The 20,089-nt window shown below is 36.2% G+C and overlaps 1 protein-coding gene across 1 annotated transcript in view; it reads left to right on the plus strand.

The window, feature by feature from the left end:
- The window catches only part of ppih (peptidylprolyl isomerase H (cyclophilin H)), a 32,553-nt gene extending 13,699 nt beyond the window's left edge, over positions 1-18,854 (plus strand). Inside the window, exons 2-9 of the mRNA XM_048210763.1 lie at positions 7,027-7,091; positions 7,559-7,582; positions 7,879-7,923; positions 12,243-12,285; positions 16,608-16,700; positions 17,202-17,289; positions 17,377-17,417; positions 18,332-18,854. Of these exons, the coding sequence (XP_048066720.1) occupies positions 7,027-7,091; positions 7,559-7,582; positions 7,879-7,923; positions 12,243-12,285; positions 16,608-16,700; positions 17,202-17,289; positions 17,377-17,417; positions 18,332-18,400 (468 nt within the window). The 3' untranslated portion in view covers positions 18,401-18,854. The remainder of the gene's footprint in view (positions 1-7,026; positions 7,092-7,558; positions 7,583-7,878; positions 7,924-12,242; positions 12,286-16,607; positions 16,701-17,201; positions 17,290-17,376; positions 17,418-18,331) is intronic.
- Positions 18,855-20,089: the final 1,235 nt, after the last annotated feature.

The following is a 20,089-nucleotide window of genomic DNA, read 5'->3' on the forward strand; positions in this document are numbered from 1 at the left end:
ATAAGGTCTATTGGGAGAATAAAAACCCTCCCTACACCTTCCCCTAACCCTACCCAATAAACACTATATAATTTTATTAAACACTGATTTGCAGTTTATTTCCACTTTTAGAACAGTATTATCATTTTAATTTAAATAAATGCAAGCTCGGCAAAAGGCGGATTTGAATCCGTGTCGATCACATTAAAAACCAGGTCTGTGAGCCTTACTTGCTACTGCTGCACCACTGAAGACGTTGAATGCCGTGCGTCTTTTTTAAAAGTCGAGTGGCCCAACAAGACATTGGTGGGCAGAGCTAGTGTAAGTAGCATTTGCCAACAAGGTACGATATTTGCACTTAGTATAAATAGACGCTCTGTTTGTTATTACTTTTATATTATTGCCTACCCTATGGAGTCTTCTGAGTTCAGCTTTCAATTGTGATCAGTGGATTTGGATTTGCTAGTGTTGTCTGCAACACCATTTATCTCATCTCCGGCGAAGGGCTTCTGCACACAAAAAAGAAAAGCCCCGCATGAACATGATATAGATGATAAACAAAACCAAGCAGATGTTTTGTCAATATTTGGCAGAGTATCCGATGCATTCAGGAGCTGTGAATGAAAGAAGCACTATTCTGGATAGGGTGGGCAGCAGCAGCTCATTTACATTTAAGACACATGCACGAAAACAGCATGTTTTTCTAGCACTCAAAAATGGGTATTTACAACATAGTATAATAAATTATCTGAGGTATTTTGAGCTGAAACTTCAAAGACATATTCTGGGGACACCTGAGACTTAAATTATGTCTTGTAAAAAGGGGCAAAATAGTTCCCCTTTAAAGTTTACAATTAACAACAGAGGCTATTAAACTATTAATCCCTTTCGCCCGAAGTGCCCCTCTCCCCACGAAAAGATTTATAATCAAATTACCAAGCATTTTGTTCAACTCTTAACGAGTGCTGAGTCATCACTCTAAACGGAGTGTAGCTCCTAGCTACAAAAAAATAAAAATTATCATATTTTTCAAAACTTCTTACTCCAAAACTGCCTTAAAGGTGATAGAGAGGATTTTTTTCATCGACTGAGAATCCAAAGACTGTTACTGAGTTTTTGAAATGAGCGCATGCGTAAAAACAACCCCCCCTCCTTCACAACACATTTCAAAGGAACGCCTCCCAAAACTCGTAAACACTCGTATTGGAACACGAGTGTTTACCACCGGCATTCGCTGTGTTGTGTTTTTTGGATTCATTATGTCGGACTCACCGCAGGTAACTCATAATCTGCAGTTGTTACTCCTGTCTCCTGACAAAAACATTGCATGCGGCGCCTGTAGAGTGCGGAAAGTTACTGGAGAGGGCAGCCGCGCTCGTCTCTCAAAAGGAACGTCACGGCAGTGATTGACAAGCCAGAGGGCCAATCGTTTACGCAATGATCGCGTAAACGATTGGCTGATATTTTTAAGGCCCTACCTCGTGCACAGATGATGTATATTAATATTATTACTTTCAGTGCACCTAATAAATAGTCTTTTATCAGTTAGTAAAGACAGTTTCAAGTAATATTGCAAAAATGTATAAAACAAAACATCCTCTTTAGCACCTTTAATCATCATAATAGGTGTCATTTGAAAGCTTAAAGTCTGAACTTTACAATGAATGTAGCCACTTTGATTAACTCCTAAGTACTGCTGAGTTCTTTGCTGAAAAATAATAAAAAAATTAAAAAAAAATCATAGTACAAAAAATATTTCATAAATTATGTTACTCCAATGTGTCAAAAGCATCATACAGCTCAGGGGCCGTATTCACAAAACATCTTTAAGGCTAAAGGTAGCTCCTAAATTGCCGATTTAGGAGAAACTCTTAAAAATAATGGGCATGTCAGTCCTAATTTTAGGAGTCCTAAATTTTTGTTCTAAGAGTATTTTTACAAAGCATTTTAACGCTAAATCTAGCTCCTAACTATGTGAAACATTAGGAGTAGTCAAGAGGACTCCTAAATCACTAAGACCAAATCACAAACAATCCTAATCCACCCAAAGACACTGTACACCATTGAGGCAATAACGATAGAGCCTTAGGTGCTAAACTTTTTCTTCATAAATGCAATACATTTTGATTTATAGGTTTGAATCTACGATGAGACAACAAAAATAAAATCTTTAATAAATAAATAAATATTGTCCAATTACCTGTGGCAGTGGTTTTCATGAGTTCACATTTACAAATAATTGAATGGAGTAAAAAAATATATAATAAGCATATTTGCTGTGCTGTCCAAGGGGATTAAGGGCTCCGAGCTCAAAATTTAGCCCAAACCCAGAGTTCTCTCCGTATCCCCAGCCGAGTGTGAGGAGCGGGGTGGGAGGGATGCAGAAAACTGACAAAGTAACTATAGGTGAGTCGGCTCTCGTCTGTGTATATATTCATCCTCTTGAGCTGATTAGACCGTTTCAATGTGTTCCTCCCAAACTTTGTTTATAAAACATAATTTGTTGCTTACATTTTGCATTCTCTTGAGATGCAGACATCCAAGAGGCGGTCCACAATTAACTGGTACATACTAGTTTAATTAGTGACACTTGGCCTACATTTTAAAACCTTTATTTGAATAGGGCAACATTTGTATTTTAAAACCTTTATTTTAATATGGAAACATGACACCTCATTCTACAATATTTCTATGATTAAGTCGCTGACTCCTTCCCCATCAGCCAATCACTGTGTGTACACTCCATGGCAACAAGGTCAACCCCGCCCTTTCTCTTAGCTAAAGACTTCTGTCTATTCCTTAGTAAAAGTTTGTCTGTGCAGCTTTGTGAATAGGTTTTAAGAGAGAACTTTTAGCTAAGAACTTTTACTGCTATTTAGGAGAACTCTTAAGGCTGATTTATACTTCTGCGTCGAGTGTATGCCGTAGCTACGTTTAGGCTGTGTGTAGCACGTGTAGCCTACGACGTAGCCTGACGTGCACCTCTTCAAAAATGTTACAACGCATCAATTCTACGCGGACTGCAAGCGCTCTGATTGGTCTGCTAGAACCCCTCCCTCAGGTCAAAAAACTGGTACGGAGCAATTGGAGAAGAGTGAGCACTTTCAACTTCCATATGAATGAAAAAACACTCTGTTTCAGGGGTCACATGCAGTCAAACTGCAAAAAAAGTCATTACCTATTTGCCGCTTCTCTACCGTTTCTATTTGTAAGCTTCTCTGAACAACGTACATGACGAGCTGCTGCTTCTTCGGCTTTTGCCTTGATCCTCAACATGACCATGTACACTGCCTCCTAGTGGTCTGCATGCACGTCGACGCGGACAACAAACGCAGAAGTATAAATGAAAATGGACGCATACTATGCGCAGAGGCTCCGGCGTAGGTCCGACGCAGAAGTATAAATCAGCCTTTAGTGGTAAGATAAAATGTTTTGTGAATACGGCCCCAGATAATCATGTGTTATATGTCATTTGAAAGGTCTCACGGAGTAGAATACAACGAGTATAATTGTTTTGGGCTTTGACTAAACTTGTGAGTTTTTGTACGTGAAGCCCTGCAAGACCCGTATGTAAATAATAAATGTAACTTCATGAAACATACTGTGATTGTGGAAAATTGTTTCAGCATTTTTTACAGCAGATTCTTACGATTAAAATGAATCCAACGTCAGCATAATCCAGTGAGCCAATCACGAAATATTGCTCACGCAATTACGACACGTATAACCCCACAGGCGCAGAGATGTTAACTAAAACTAAAAATGTAGCTATCACATGGCATTTTAGCTTATAACTTCATGAAACATGCATAGATTGTAGAAAATGGCACATCATTACTGGATGCTCCCAATTGAAATGAGTCCAAGATCAACATAATCTTGGACTCATCAAAAAATGTGTCGATCGCGATTTACTCCACGTGAAAGAACGATTTTAAAAATGCCCATCAGGGGGCGCCAATGGCTAAACAAAAAGGCTACCTTGGTTTCAAATGCTGTAACTTTTGATTTCTTTATGCGATCACCACAAAATTTGATCCAAATACAGCTCACATATAGAAGAACATCACCAAAAACATTACCAAAAATCCCGCTACCTTATTTCCTTCATGAGATATTCCACTTAAAATTAGAAAGATATGTAAATTTTCCTTTTTTTTTTTTTTTTTTTAAACCTGAAAGGGTTAGTTCACCCAAAAATGAAAATAATGTCATTTATTACTCGCCCTCATGTCCTTCCACACCTGTAAGGTCTTTGTTAATCTTCGGAACGCCAATTAAGATATTTTTGTTAAAATCTGATGGCTCAGTGAGTCCTACATAGCCAGCAATGACATTTCCTCTCTCAAGATCCATTAATGTACTAAAAACATATTTAAATCAGTTCATGTGAGTACAATGATTCAATATTAATATTATAAAGCAACGAGAATATTTTTAGTGCACCAAAAAAACAAATATGACTTATATAGTGATGGCCGATTTTCAAAACACTGAACATTAATGGATCTTGAGAGAGGAAATGTCATTGCTGGCTATGCAGGTCTCACTGAGCCATCGGATTTCAACAAAAATATCTTAATTTGTGTTCCAAAGATGAATGTGTCTTACGGGTGTGGAACAGCATGAGGGTGAGTAATATATGATGATATTTTTATTTTTGGGTGAACTAACCCTTTAAAAAGTTTCCTTTCAAACGTATAGTTTGAAAGGAAACTTTTTAAAGGGTTAGTTCACCCAAAAATAAAAATATCATCATATATCACTCACCCTCATGCTGTTCCACAACCTTTTAACTCTCCTTGCTATAGTTTTGGAGTTACAAGTCTTTACTTTTTTGTGTATCACTCAAATACCCTCAGGACTAAAGGGGTTAAATTCAGTTGCTATTTATTTTTAGATATAATAAACACTCAAAAAGTATGTAAACATGTAAATTTCACATAAGGCTAGTTTTTGCATTAACTTCTATATCTAAATAAAAAAATGATGTTTCTACTCCAGTTCATGTTGAAATATAATCATTTACACAGTGGCTGTCATAACTTGTTTTCATGACGGATTTTTTTTTTTAAATAATTAAATAATTAAGACATCACTAACAGGTTAAGTAAAATACAGGCCGAATTAATATATAGGCTATTTGTAGTGCATATATTTAGCGAAAGAGTTGATTTCTCTAGCGAACTAACAAGCTGTGGACACTGAATGACTTGCCTGTAGTACATGTACATGACATTGTTTACAAGCTGTTTTATTTACATCTTTCTACGTTTGAAACACTGATTGAGCAATTACAAAAGATACGATATGGTTCAGTAAGTTGTACTGTATCTTTCAACATACCTTCAGATGTTTATTCATGTCCATTCTGCAACTAGTATTAAAGAGGAAGGGATGATCGCATTCACTCGCACTCCGCCCTGCCGTTTGAACTGAGGCGCTGTCGTATCTGATTGTTTGAATTTCGTTATAAAATGGACAGAATTTGAAAGATGACACTTTGTTCCTTATTGAAAGTAACCAAACACAGAGCCTATTGTGATTATAGGTGGTTAATGGTGGTTAAAAGTGGTTAAGAAGATACGTGTACCATTACACCCTTATTATATGTTACCTTACCACAGATATAGTTGACAGTATAACTTGCTGTAATAACTTAATTTATTACGAATTATGAATGAATGTACCATTGTTTGCCACACTGTCATTCTTATATTGATACTTCATTATTTTCAGTAAAATGAATGTAAAGTAGCTACATATCAAATCTGTAACAAAGCAATAGTGACACATTGTAAAAACAGTTACTCACATGTGTGTTTTGACATTACTGTTGGATCCAAAATAGTCGTCACTGCATCATCTTTTTTTTTTTTTCAGTATCTCTGAAAAGCCTGCATCAAACTGTGTCTTTTAAAAAAAAAAAAAAAAGATTCCCCAGTATTAAGCAAATAAACAGACAGTTTCTTGCTAATGCGATCTGGAATTATATTAAAAACTAAGTTCACCCACGCTTAGGATCACAATGAAGGAAGGCAATGCAAAGTCTGTGTTTTTCCACAACTTTGCACTGCGAAACGTCTTGTAATCCTCAGAGGCTTCTCTATTGTTTTGTTGCTGGAGTAATTTGGTGTTTGTGTCTCTCTCGTATTTACTCACCTCCTAAATGCTTGAATTAGCGGGTGGGGCTAAAGAGGCAATGATGTAGAAGTTGGTGTTGATCTTCTTCTGCAGAGTCAGTCTTTCATTGCACTACTGAGACAAAATCTAAAACGAGCTTGTTTTCAATATAATCTGTTTTTGGACTAACTAGGAAGTATTGAGTTCTCAAACTTATGGGATATTTTTTTTTTTTTTTTACAAAAACCTCTTATATGTCAAAAGATCAAGGAAAACGTGATTTCGCAATTCATGACTCCTTTAAGTTTTGTTTGCATTAACAATGAGCCTAGTTTTTCTTTGTCATACCTGTTACCGCTCCTGATTCAGACATTTGCAATGAATCCCTTGAGATAAAACTGAATAGAAGAAAAAAAAAAGAATCTCAGACTGCTGGAAACGACATCTTTATTACTCTCACAAACAGCCTCAGCTATGGATTTAAACAAGCATCTCTTTTAAGACACACAGAATGGCCACCCTAACACACGTGGGGCTGTGACAGCCTGGAACTTGCACGCTTTATTTCTCTAAGTGGATGTGTGGGACAACATCCACCTTCATTCATTCATTTCTCAAGCACACAGCAAATCATCCATCCATGGATAATGCCTCCCTTCCTTTGTTTAATTTTTGTATGTACTTGTTTGTTTTTTTTTATAGATTTTTTTTGTTTGTTTGATTGCATGTTTTTTTTTTTTTTTTTTTTTTTTTTTTTTTTTTACAGATAGTTTTACAGATGAATAAAAACACACAGCAAACACAGAATGCAATGGGTTTGGTTTGGTTGTTTGAATGTGACTCAATGTAAATGTGAATATTTGCCTTGTTGTTTGTTATCAGCTTTTTTAATGGGTTTTTTTTTTTTTTTTTTTTTTTTTTTAGGAAGTTGGCAGAATGAAGATAGAGCTTTTTGCTGACATTGTTCCAAAGACTGCGGAAAATTTTCGGTAGGAACATTCCCCAATCCATTCATGTATAAACACCAGAATACACTCTTAAAAAGCTCTGTGTTTTTGTTTACACATCAGGACACAAATTTGTATAATGACATGGGTATGACATAGGTGACAAGGAGAGGGTGACTTATAAGGACATTATCCCATGTCCCTATTTTTCAAAAGGTTTATAAATCATACAGAATGAGTTTTTTTTTAAAAAGTAAAAATGTGCACAGTTTTCTGAGATGGGTAGGTTTAGGTGTAGGGCGATAGAAAATACAGTTTGTACAGTATAAAAACCATTAAACCTATGGAATGTCCCCACAATTCACAAAAACAAACGTGTGTGTGTGGCAAAATGTGTAACTCTTTTCTTCACTATTGGTCCTTCTAAATGCAAGTTATAGATTTTGGTTGATTTGCGCCAGTCCTCATAAGAGACATGCAAATCTGTTTTTTTTTTTTTTGTCTTTCAGGCAGTTCTGTACTGGTGAATTCAAGTAAGTCAGTCTCAAATTTCAGTGGGTTAATCAAGGGTTGTGCCATTTCAACTACATGTATGGTTAAACAATTAGTAATACCACATACTCATATTACATGTTTTTTAATGTGTTGTTGTGACTGATGCTTTTGAGGATGTTCAAATCATCCTATAAGAAACATGTACTGGATAAAGTTACAGATTAAACACAGCTTGTATTCATAAAAACATGTTGTGTACCCAGCTCTTTCTTCCTGGTCCTGGGTTTGTTAATTTGCATATACCTTGACCAAGTTCTGTTTTTGTTCAATGTAGGAAGGACGGTGTTCCCGTGGGCTATAAAGGCTGCACATTTCATCGGTGAGACACTTTAGTCAGTATTGTTCACAGATACACTCCTGGGCAAAAAACTATATGGCTAAACACTAAGCTTTTTATTGTCTTACCTACAAATGTTTGGTCAGGAAATAAGCAAAATTTAAGAAAATGCACTACTTAAAAAGCCATTGCTGTCTCAGAAAAACATCAAAGACAGAAGTTTTTGGCAGAATATGGGAAGTTGTGTGGTGATGCTCCAGTGTCTTTGAAAATCTGGTGATAAATATAATAAATTCATCTCTACCACATTGAAGCATGGAGGAAGAACTGTCATTGTGTGGGGAGCTTTTTTGTTGCTGGTGTTGGTGAGCTGCTTCACTGTGAAAAGTCAATTAATGGAGTACAGGAGAATATTGCAGGCTTGCTTCCCACAAATGAAAAATTGTTATTTAAAGAGGAATGATTAGATGTTATTTTTCAGATTTGAGCCCTATAGTGAATATTTGGTCTCACATTAAACTCAAACGAACTTCTTCCTGTAAAAGCTGGGGAAGGCTATTCTATGCTAAGTTACTTTACAGTGTTTGTGCAATTCTTGCTAATTTCCTGACCAGTGATTTGTGATTTAAAATGGCCATTAAAAGACCACTAAATATTTTGCCACTTTTTGGCTTTTTTTTCTTTTTCTTTCTTTTTTGATAAAATCCATAATTCTAAGTATAAAGCTTTGGCTTATATTTTTATGCCCTTTGGACATTATTCAAATATATTGAAATTTTTTTCATTGATCAAATATTTAATGCAAATACACCCTGAATGATGTTTTGCTATTCAAAACAGTACTAGGATAGTGTCGTTTTAAGCAGCGCTAAAGTTGAGTCAGTTGTCAGGTGGTGAACATAATAGACCAAATTAATTGTAGGCCATGGGTATCAAACTCAGTTCCATGGAGGGTCACTGTCCTGCAGAGTTCCCATCTTAAAGGGGACCTATTATGCAAAATTCACTTTTACGTGGTGTTTGAACAAATGTGTGTTAACAGTGTGTGTACACTACCACCCTATAATGTTAAAAATCCACCCACTCCTTTTTTTAATCACCATAAATCATAAGCAGTTTCTCAGAACAAGCCGTTTACAAATTCTGTGCAAAGCAATGACACTTTGTACAGGCCCTGTCCACGACTGTTGACAGACACTGCCGTATTAACACAGACCCCGCCCTGAGCGAGTTGTACACTATCCGCCATTGTCTCAACGCTGGAGCGGCTGTAGCAACAAGAATGTTTCGTAAGCAAACACTTGAAGTGTTTTGTTGTTGCATGTAAGAGTGAACATAAGACAAGAGTCTTCATTTACTCCTGACATCTGAGCCGCTAAAGACAGCTGGAACACAGTCAATTAGTTTTATTTTTGAAGGGAATGCGCCACAGATCTAATATACACATGTAGTTTCTGTCCCTGCTATTTACGTTCACAGACATAACCTAACTTTGTTTTTGACATAACCTTATGTGTATTTGGCAGTTTAAGCACAATAAAACGTAAAAAAGAAGTTGGTTTAATACTCAGGAGACGTGCTGTCTGACAGCCAGCTTTCTGTGAGCGTGCTTCAGATTTCTGCGCTCAGAAAACGATAAATTAGAAGTTTAAACTGATATAGCTTTAAAACACATACAGATAATACATTTTTATGATGAAGAAGAACTGCAATGTCCCTGAGCATTATCCTGAAATAGATCATTAAAACCAAGCAGATGTCTTGTTGACATTTGGCAGAGTATCCCATGCGTGCAGTAGCTGTGGATGAAGGAAGCACTATTCTGGATAGGGGGCAGGGATCAGCAGCTCTTGCATTTAAAGACACATGCATGAAAAGAGCATGTTTTTGCATGCATTCAGAAATGGCTATGGTCGTGGAAATTCTCAGTACAAATCTGACTTCACCACTGACGTATTAACAACTAGGAGTTGTTTAAATTAATACTACAGAATCTCGAGGTAATTCCCTGAATTCCTGAATACTTACAATACAATACTTCCCTGAAATATGGAGACAGCGTCCCGTCAAGAAGCTACTATCACTACCTCAATCACACTTTAGCTGTTACTTTTGTTGTCTTTTGAGTGTAGAATCTTCTATTTCTTAACAGCGCAGCATATACCTGACAAGTTGCACTTTGTAGAAATGAAAGTTTATGTACGGCCGGGAGATTACTGGTTAAAACAACCAAGTGAGTCTCAATGAATAGAAAGATACATGCACATTTAAGTCTAACAGTTGAGTAAAAATCAATGTCGTCTTCACTGTGATCAGGGTTCCCGCGGGGTCTTAAAAAGTCTTTAAAAATATAAAATTCTGAACCTTAAAATGTCTTAAAAACGGCCAGATTTTCATCCGAGGTCTTAAATTTAATTTAGTCAGGTCTAAATTTTTTTTTATTTATTTTTTTTTCCCATTTCCAGAAATGCTATCTGCTGAAAGTTATTACAAAGTAGCAAAAAAAGTAGCGAGTCGTAGATCTTTCTGGGGGATATTGGTGTTGGTACGTATGCGGTGATAAAACTACAAATCCTGTGATAAATGCAACACCTGCCTGCGAAATACGTCTGCATCTCCTCATAGTTTGTTAAAGTTCGGCTACGTGTGGAAAATGGGAAAGTGTATTTTCAACGAGACATGGCTAGATCACAGCGATTTCTGCTGTTGGTTACAAGCGATACCCAGCTCCAGGTAAGCTATGAGGCTCACTGCAAACTTTGCAAAAAAAAAAAAAAAAAAATTCAATTAGGGACTCTGAGTGCGAAGACGCTGGAGTCACACGCCAGAATGGAGAAACACAAGCTAGCTGCAAAATCCCTTCAGCGGTCTCGGCCATTTAGCCTCACCACTGCCGTCGTCCTCTTCAATGCCTGGTCCCTCCAGTCTCCAGCGCAATATAATCGCAGCTCCGTCGAACAACCTTCGAGGTACTTTTGGATCGACTGACACATCGAAAGCCGAGGAGCTTTGGATACTACACACGGTGACTAAACACCACTCATTTAATAGCAACAGTGAGATTAGCGATCTCTTCCAAGTGATGTTCCCTGATTTAGCAATCGTGAAGACATTCTCCTGCGGGCCCAACAAGATCACTTATGTGGCGAGATTTGGATTGGGGAGTTTATAAAGGGGGAATTGATTTGTACTCTTACTGGGCCGTATGTCGTAATGTTTAATGAAAGCCAAAAACAGACCACCAGGACCAAGCAGCTTGACGTCCACGTTCAGAATCAGAATCGGAATCATGTCCACGTTGGAACAATGGAATTGTTAAGTCGAGGTACCTGGGCTCACAGTTCATGGGACAGTGCAGGACACACACACATCAGATAACCCATGTTAGATAGATAGATAGATACTCTATTTATCCCAAGTTAAGTATCTATCTATCTAACATGGATTATCTGGTGTGTGTGTGTGTGTGTGCTGCATTGGTTGTTACATGGGTTGGAGTAGCCTGTTCAATCTCTATTAGGCTATTAATGCTGTTTTGTAATGTAAATAAATATGAGATTAAATCTATTCTATTTGAGGGCAAGTTTGTTTTAGCCTATTTTCATTTTGGGCCTAAGGTTTTGGCCATTTGGCACGTTGTTGGGTGTGGAAGGTTACCAGTGTGATTGCTTTATCTGTTAATTAAATTAATGCATTTTCAGTGACTGAATTCATTGAAATAAATGATTTTTTCAGAATTTCTTTGATTTGAATATTTTTTGGTAATGCGTTTGGTAATCTTCATGGTCTTAAAATGTCTTACAAAGGTCTTAAATTTGACTTACTGAAACCTGCATGAACCCTGTGTGATTTGTTCTGGTGATTGGTTTGTAATGATCTAAGCTAATCATATGACTGGACTTTGACCTGAGCATCCTTTATTTGCATTTTATGTACATTTCATGTCTATTACCTCTTGTAAAAAGGGGCCTACTAGGTACTCTTTAACCAGCTAATTAACGTCTTCAGGATTTCCAGACAGGTGTTTTGGAGCTACACTCTGCAGAACAGTGAGCAGAATTTTACATGTGTCCTTGGCTATATTACCTCTAGAAGAGATATTTTAGCAAGCAATTATAAATGTTTAATATCACAATCAATGTAATAAGAAAATCACAATTACATAATATATTTAAGGGAGTGACCCTGTTGCTGCGTACATTACATTTAAGTGTATGATATCACAAAAGCTCTGTTTAAAATCTCATAAAAATGGCCTAAATGCGCAACATATCATCTTACTTTTAATTTTCAACCTGCTAATAAATCACAATGTCCATCATACATGAATGATTCTAATGTGTGCTCTGTTCTTTTGGTAGGGTGATAAAGGACTTCATGATTCAGGGTGGTGATTTTGTCAATGTAAGTTTTGCTTTGTGATCCAGACAATGGAGTTGAATTTATCTTCCAGGTGTATGGCTGTTTACATTTCAGAAGCTTGTTCTATTGTGCAAACAATGTGCTCTGTTTTTGTACTGGCTGCCATGCATAACATACATCTTATCAAATAAGGATGTGCCCTTAAATTTGCAGTGATCCAGCTTTTGTATTTGTTTGATATCAATTTGCCCTTAATACACAGGCAAACTAATCTGACATTATATCTGTATAGATGAAAGAAGTGCTGATGGATAGCCTTAAAGGATTAGTTCACTTTAAAATGAAAATTACCCCAAGCTTTACTCACCCTCAAGCCATCCTAGGTGTATATGACTTTCTTCTTTAATACATTTCCTGACGCATCCAAGCTTTATAATGGTGTTGAATGGGACTAACAAGTATGAAGCTGAAGAAAGTGTATCCATCCAAAGTAAAACATTCTCCACACGGTTCTGGGGAGTTAATAAAGGCCTTCTGAAGCGAAGCGATGCGTTTGTGTGAGAAAAATATCCATATTTAACAAGTCATGAAGTAAAATATCCAGCTTCCGCCAGACCGCCTTCCATATTCAATTTAGAAGGAAAAAGTAATGCCTCTCGCAGTTCAAAATGCATATACTACGTAATATGCCTTCCGTATTCAACTTAAGAAAAAAAAACGTACAGTTACGCTTTTTTCATAAGTTGAATATGAAAGCAGTCTGGCGGAAGCTGGATATTTTACTTTATAATGTGCTCAATATGGATATTTTTCTTACAAAAACACTTTGCTTCAGAAGGCCTTTATTAACCCCCCGGAGCCGTGTTGAGTACTCTGATTGTGTTCATCAGAAATAAGAAAGTCATATACACCTAGGATGGCTTGAGGGTGAGTAAAGCTTGGGCTTAATTTTCATTTTAAAGTGAACTAATCCTTTAAGGAATATTCCAGGGTTTACATCCCTGACAAGGCAAAGACTAATTCTTTTTACATTTTCACTTTATTTCTGAAATAAACAATACCAATTTTATAGACTTGGTCTATGGGTGAGCAAGGCCACCAACAAGCAGAAATAACTAGCTTTATTTTTTTTTTAGCAAAACTAAATTACCTGTAGCTCAAACATTGTAGAGTGGTGCTAGCAACACCAAGGTCATGGGTTCAGTTCCCAGGGAATGCATGTGCTGATAGAATAAATGCACTGTAAATCACATTGAATAATCTACCAATTGCTGAAATGTAATGTAAATGTATCTAGAACAGAAAAGCTATAAAGAAAAATACAATGCACTCCCTATCTAACCCTAAAACAAGAATAAGCATTAAATATGTTTTCCACAATGTTTTATAATACACTTAGTCAGCACAGACAGGTGTATAGTAGACCAGTGGATTTGCCAAAAGTGCACATTTTGCATGCCTCCCTTATCCACCTTTTTCCTACGCCCCATGATAATTTGCTTGAATTATGAAAGTAACTTTGGTTAAACTGTAAACAATCAGTGAAAGGTTCGCTTTATAACGTAATAAGCATTTTCAAAAACTGGGTACAATGAGATGACATTATTCTACTCCCCCTTCAAACATTGAACATTGAAATGTTATTTTAAAGTGTAAAAGCATTAACAAATTACTACCACAGACCCCTGAATAACCCCGATTATTTCCGCAGCAATATTACGGATGTGTTATATCACTGTAGTAATATATGTCTGTATTATGTAACCTGTTGCCTTAATCAAAATTGTTCATTAACTGGAACATTGAGTGACGATAATTCAAAGTGATTTCCATCATTGTGACAGAATAAATATTGAATTTCCCTGCTTTAGAAACCGGTAAACACTGCTAATAGGGATTAGAAATGAAAAGGGGAGACAGTTATATTTTAAAGCATCTGTGTAAAACAAAAAACAAACCTGGAAAGAGGTTTTGAGGAGAAAAATTTGGGGAGAAAAATTAGAGATGCTTAGTACATTCCAGTGAATTATTTGTGGGATATATCGTAAATTAAATTGGGAGAGCAGCGACTGAAAAGAGCTCTTGCCATAGATATTCTTGTCATACCACTTCACATTAGAATACCAAGCATTACATTATTCTCTTGAAGTCTTAACATGAGAACATGAAGGAAATTTTACATCTCATTTAGTCAAACTGACGGATAAGGATTATTTTAGTCTTCTGGAGTGGAACTTCCCCAAACTGGAAGTGCCTCCCATAATCTAGAACGCAGTAGACTGTTAGGAAAAAGGTGGATATGACAAAACCCGTTTGTGGTGTATTAATGAACTGACAAGTTGAATCGGGTGTGTTTGATTTAGGGGTGTAACGACACGTGTATTCGTACCGAACGGTTCATGAGGCAAATTCCAAATAGAAGTGATCATCCCCATGCCCTATGTTATCATCCCTAAGTGAGCAGGGCAAGCGCGTGCTGTATGTAGCCGTTTGGAATGCACTTGGCAAAGGGAGCGGCATAATTTCCTCATTATCTTCAGCTGGGATGTTCCTGTGACAACGCAGCACAGTGTCCGCTGTTTTAACGGCATAATTCTTTATATATTTTATTTTTTTTAGCCTAACTGTTGCAAATTAAAAACATACACTTTTTATTTTTAAAAGTTTTTAAAATATGCTATATAATATATAAAAAGTAATATATACATAAAACTATTAAAAATATAAATTGTTTATTTATTTATGCCAGCGCTGCATTGTCACGGGAACATCCCAGCTGAAGATAATGAGGACATTACTCCGCTCCCTGCATTCCAAACGGCTACATACGCATGCCCTGTTCACATAGGGATGATCACTGCCATTTGGAACTTGCCCCGTGAACCGTTCCGTAAATGTTCGGCTCAAGTGAAAAGCATTTGTGGCATAATATTAAAGGTGCTATAGAGGATTTTATACATTTTTGCAATATTACTTGAAACTGTCTTTACTAACTGATAAAAGACTATTTATTAGGTGCACTGAAAGGAATAATATCAATGTACATCATCTGTGCACGAGGTAGGGCCTTAAAAACATCAGCCAATCGTTTGTGTGATCATTGCATAAACGATTGGCCCTCTGGCTTGTCAATCACTGCCATTACATTCCTTGTGAGAGACGTGCGCACTCCAGTAACTTTCCACACTCCACACTCCACAGACACTGCATACAATGTTTTTGTCAGGAGACAGGAGTAACAACTGCAGATTATGAGTTACCTGCGGTGAGTCCGACATAATGAATCCATTAACACGACACAGCGAATGCCGGTGGTAAACAAACACTCGTGTTCCAATACTCGTGCACGAGTTTTGGGAGGCGTTCCCTCGAAATGAGCTGTGAAGGAGGGGGGTTGTTCTTACGCATGCGCTCATTTCAAAAACTCAGTAACGGTCTTTGGTTTCTCAGTCGTCGAAAACATCCTCTATAGCACCTTTAATTATTACTCTGTCAAATTAATTTCCATACATCATAATGCAAATTTTCTGTTCTCAAATATTTTAGTGAATTGTAAGTATGTGCAATATTTACTATTTTTAAGTAACAAACATAATTACCTTTTATATTGTTAGTAATATTTTTTAGATTAACACTTACTTGACTTTTTAAACAAGGATGGGTTTACTTGATTATCCATATTTTTTAGGGAAAAAAAAGAAAAAAGGATTAAATATGATACATCAAGTTTTTGTGGAAAGTTTTTGTTCATCTCTCAATCATCATTGCATTTCATTTTTTATGTTTTTCCCCCACAATAATAAAAAAAAAAAACTAGAGAACTTTGATCATAAAACTAATCATTTAAATATAATTATTTGGAGATATAGAGTAATAACTGATATATGGATTTTTTTTTTGTAAATAGTCTGCTGAACTGTTATAAAGATCTTATTGATGTACATGACTGTTATCAGAAATTAATCTTACTTTTCAGCCTTATAAATATCAGCAGCTGCACTAAATTGCATATTTTTGCTCAATTTGAGCCTTTGAATAAAGTTTTTTTCCCTCCTTGATTATAAGCTCCATCTTCTCCTATATCATACTATAGGAGTCATAAAAGCATGATGTATCAAATATGGTAATAAACAAAAACACATATACAATGTCTTTGACTTTTAATAAAGTGGTGATGTAAAAAAATGCCTACAGAAAGTACAGCTCATTGCCTCGTATGTGTCTCTTTATCTGCCTCTAGTGGTCATATTGCACACAACAGCTCCTCCCAGCTATCTCTTGACATGCAGTTCTTTAGAGTTTATTAAGTGATTCAGTTTTTCCTGAGTGTGAATGGTTTTGAATGCTATATTCTTGTGCATCAGGGTGATGGCACTGGCATCTGCAGTATCTACAGGGGACCATTTGCAGATGAGAACTTCAGAATGAAACACTCTGGCCCAGGACTCCTGTCACTGGTAAAACTTCTCTACACACTGGCACTGTATAGAAACTCTTTACAGTATGCTTTATGACAGCATATCAGCAGTGTTAGATTAACAGTGCTTAAATTCTGTTTAAGTTGACTCTCGGTCACAGAGTACTGTTCGATTTCCCTTTTCAATCCAAAATCTAACAGGAAAGGAGAAACCTATTTTAAGAACAATTCATTTTTCATATAAAAAAAAAAAAAATCTGAAGACTATATAGGCAGATTGAATATAAAGCCAAGTTAATGTAACTTTAGAATTTGTTTCTCATTTTCCTGTCCTGACAGACCCAATTTCTTACAGACATGCAGAAATTGTTTTAAAAATGACTGACAAGACATTTAGCATTTGAGAAGTCAGGCAAACATACAGTATAAGTATATATTGATATTATAGGATTAAACGCATTCCATCTTCCTTTCTCTGCTGTTTAACGGGACGTTGATGTTTTTTTTTCTTTACTTTTTCTTTATTCCATTTTCCTGACAGGCCAACAGTGGGCCAGGTACAAATGGTTGTCAGTTTTTTATTACCTGCACAAAGTGTGACTGGTTGGATGGGAAGCATGTGGTATTTGGTAAGTCAGAAAAATCCTGTATTGATTCTGTACTGAGAGAACTCAATCACTGGTTACATCATTAACTGTTTGAGGTTTTCCTTACAGGAAAAGTGGTGGATGGTTTGCTTGTCATGAGAAAAATTGAGGTGAGACAAAGTTTTGTTAATTTCAAAATGTTTTCAATCTTCATAATTCTTTCAAAGGAATTTATTATTGATAATAGTGTGGCAAGTTGGAAATCTGTTGTGCTTAATGTATATGAAGAAATAGGATATTTATCAACGCTTGCTTTAGACTAGAGTTTGAGAGAATTCCTTGTCGTGATTTATGAGACTTTATACTTAAATGGTTTCTTTTGAGTGTTCAACCAAGAAAATATTCAAGGAATTATTCCTGAAAATATCCACTTAAAAGCATCCTGCTGACTCTTAAAATAAAATAATGATAAAAAACTACCTCAATGTTATTTCAGTTTCTTAATCCCTCCTTCTTCTAGCTTGTACGATTTTGGGCAGCGTTTCCCAAAAGCATTGTGAGCCCAAGTTGATCGTGAAGACCATTGCCACCAATGTTTTCTATGGTCAACTTAGCTCACAATGCTTTTGGGAAACGCAAAAGGGATACTAGCACTTCTCATGTTATTGCCTTTTTAAAGGGATAGTTCACCCAAAAATGAAAATTCTGTCATCATCATTTATTTACCCTCAAGTTGTTCCAAACCTGTATAAATTTCTTTCTTCTGCTGAACACAAAAGAATAGAAAAATACTATGGAAATCAATGGGGCCCATCAACTGTTTGGTTACAGACATTCTTCAAAATATCTTCCTTTGTGTTCAGCAGAAGAAAGAAACTCATACAGGTTTAGAACAGGTTTTTGAACTATCCCTTTAAGCTGAATCACTTGTATTCCTCATTCTTAACTTGTTTCGGATAAAAAAAACGTCTGCCAATATTATATATTCAAATGTAAAAACAAAATAAAAGTAAGATACATAGATCTGAAACCTGAGTGCTTTTTGTGACATTAATCTTTATTTCTTTACAAATCTTCCATACAGAATGTACCAACAGGACCCAACAACAAGCCTAAGCTGCCCATTGTCATTGCCCAGTGTGGAGAAATGTGATATATTTTATACTGTTGCACATCAGCAAAGACACATGACCTTTGCTTCCAAGTAAATAGACAAGCCATTTTGGATGACTTATCAACTATTCATCATCTCCATTGCAAATCACATCATTTTGAAACTTTTTGTAATACTTTTGTGGGATTAACTGATTTTTTGCAAAAAATTCTTGGTTGAACAAGGTTTTAGTTTTATTTTGTACAATGTTAATTACAGCAGAATTGAATATTAGAGCTTGTCACTGTTTCAGAGCCTATTTCATGATTAGCTCATCTGTCACTTGCAATTGTCCATAAAAGACAAACTTGAAATTCAAGATAGAAACATGTATTCTTTGTACATTCTGATGAACAAGGCTTTTTATTTTTGATCAGCCTTTTGAAATGTCCTTGTTAAGTCTTGTTGAGGGTTTTCTTAACCTTAAATAAATTTTGAACCATTGTTTTTTAAAGCTTGGAACATTCTTTTTCATTTCAAATTCAGAGAGAATTGAAATCAAGACATTTCCTGAATCATCAAGGTCTTTTGAGGTTTACTTTTGAGGTGATACTAAACCAACACCTTAAAGGGCACGCCACTCAATGCAAATTCCTTATGAGTGTACTCCCTTTGTCTTTTTATTGCTACTTACCCTAACCCACATCCTAACCCAGAAACCCCTTCCCCCATCTCTTGGACCGTGTCCCACGCACACAAAAGGGCTCTTTCAGCTGAAGTGCAGGAAGAGTTTGGGCTCGGTGGGAGGCTTCTGGGGTCAATGTTAAAGACCGTCTTTGTGTGGGACAACACGGCCGGGCCATTAACAATAAAATCACACTTCAACCAGGTCTCCTCAACAGTGCCAAAAACATATTTACATGACAAAAGGGAAGGGGGTAGTTTGGGTCTGTCTCACAACTAGCCAGGGTCCGTCTCATCTATGGTCGTTGAGTACTCCCTTTATAATGCTGTGGGAGAAGTCAATGATGGGATTTATCTCAAAAACACATCATCCTTATGTTGAAACCATGGATTCATTCAGATTCAAAATCTCTCTCTGATGAATAAGGCTATCCATACCTGCTTCATTTTTGTTCCTTGTTGTTTTGGTGTCTGTTAAATATTTTGAACGTGAGAGATGACTGCTGGAGAGATTAATTGTTTTGACGGTATAAAATGAAGACATTTAGGTATAAATGGGATTTTAATGACACAGCTTTCTCTTTACGTATATACACCAATTCCCAAAACTGCTTTCTCTCTCTTTCCCAATAACAATTTTGAGAACATTGATTGTGTATTGCCGAAGCAGAAAATAAATATGCAATATAGCAACGAATAACAATAAAATAGTAATGCAGTAGAGTGCTAAGTGATTAAAATTTATAATTATAAAATAAGATACAAGTAAAATATGATTATATATATATATATATATAGAGAGAGAGAGAGAGAGCTTATTTTATGTACATTGATCAACTTTGTACTTAATTCAAAAGAGCTTTGTTGGCATGACTAGGGGAAAAATACCTAAAATGTACATTATTGTTCATGATCTGGTCAGTATTTTCTTTATGTATGGGTTATTATTCATATATGTATCTGCCAGAATGTCGGAAAGGTTAAATGGGGACTTAAATTCTGGTCCGTGATAATTTTATATCTAACCAATCATGGCCAGACTTAATGTTATTTCCATATGATTGA

This window comes from Megalobrama amblycephala, linkage group LG12, assembly GCF_018812025.1.
Source record: "Megalobrama amblycephala isolate DHTTF-2021 linkage group LG12, ASM1881202v1, whole genome shotgun sequence".
Lineage (NCBI taxonomy): Eukaryota > Metazoa > Chordata > Actinopteri > Cypriniformes > Xenocyprididae > Megalobrama > Megalobrama amblycephala.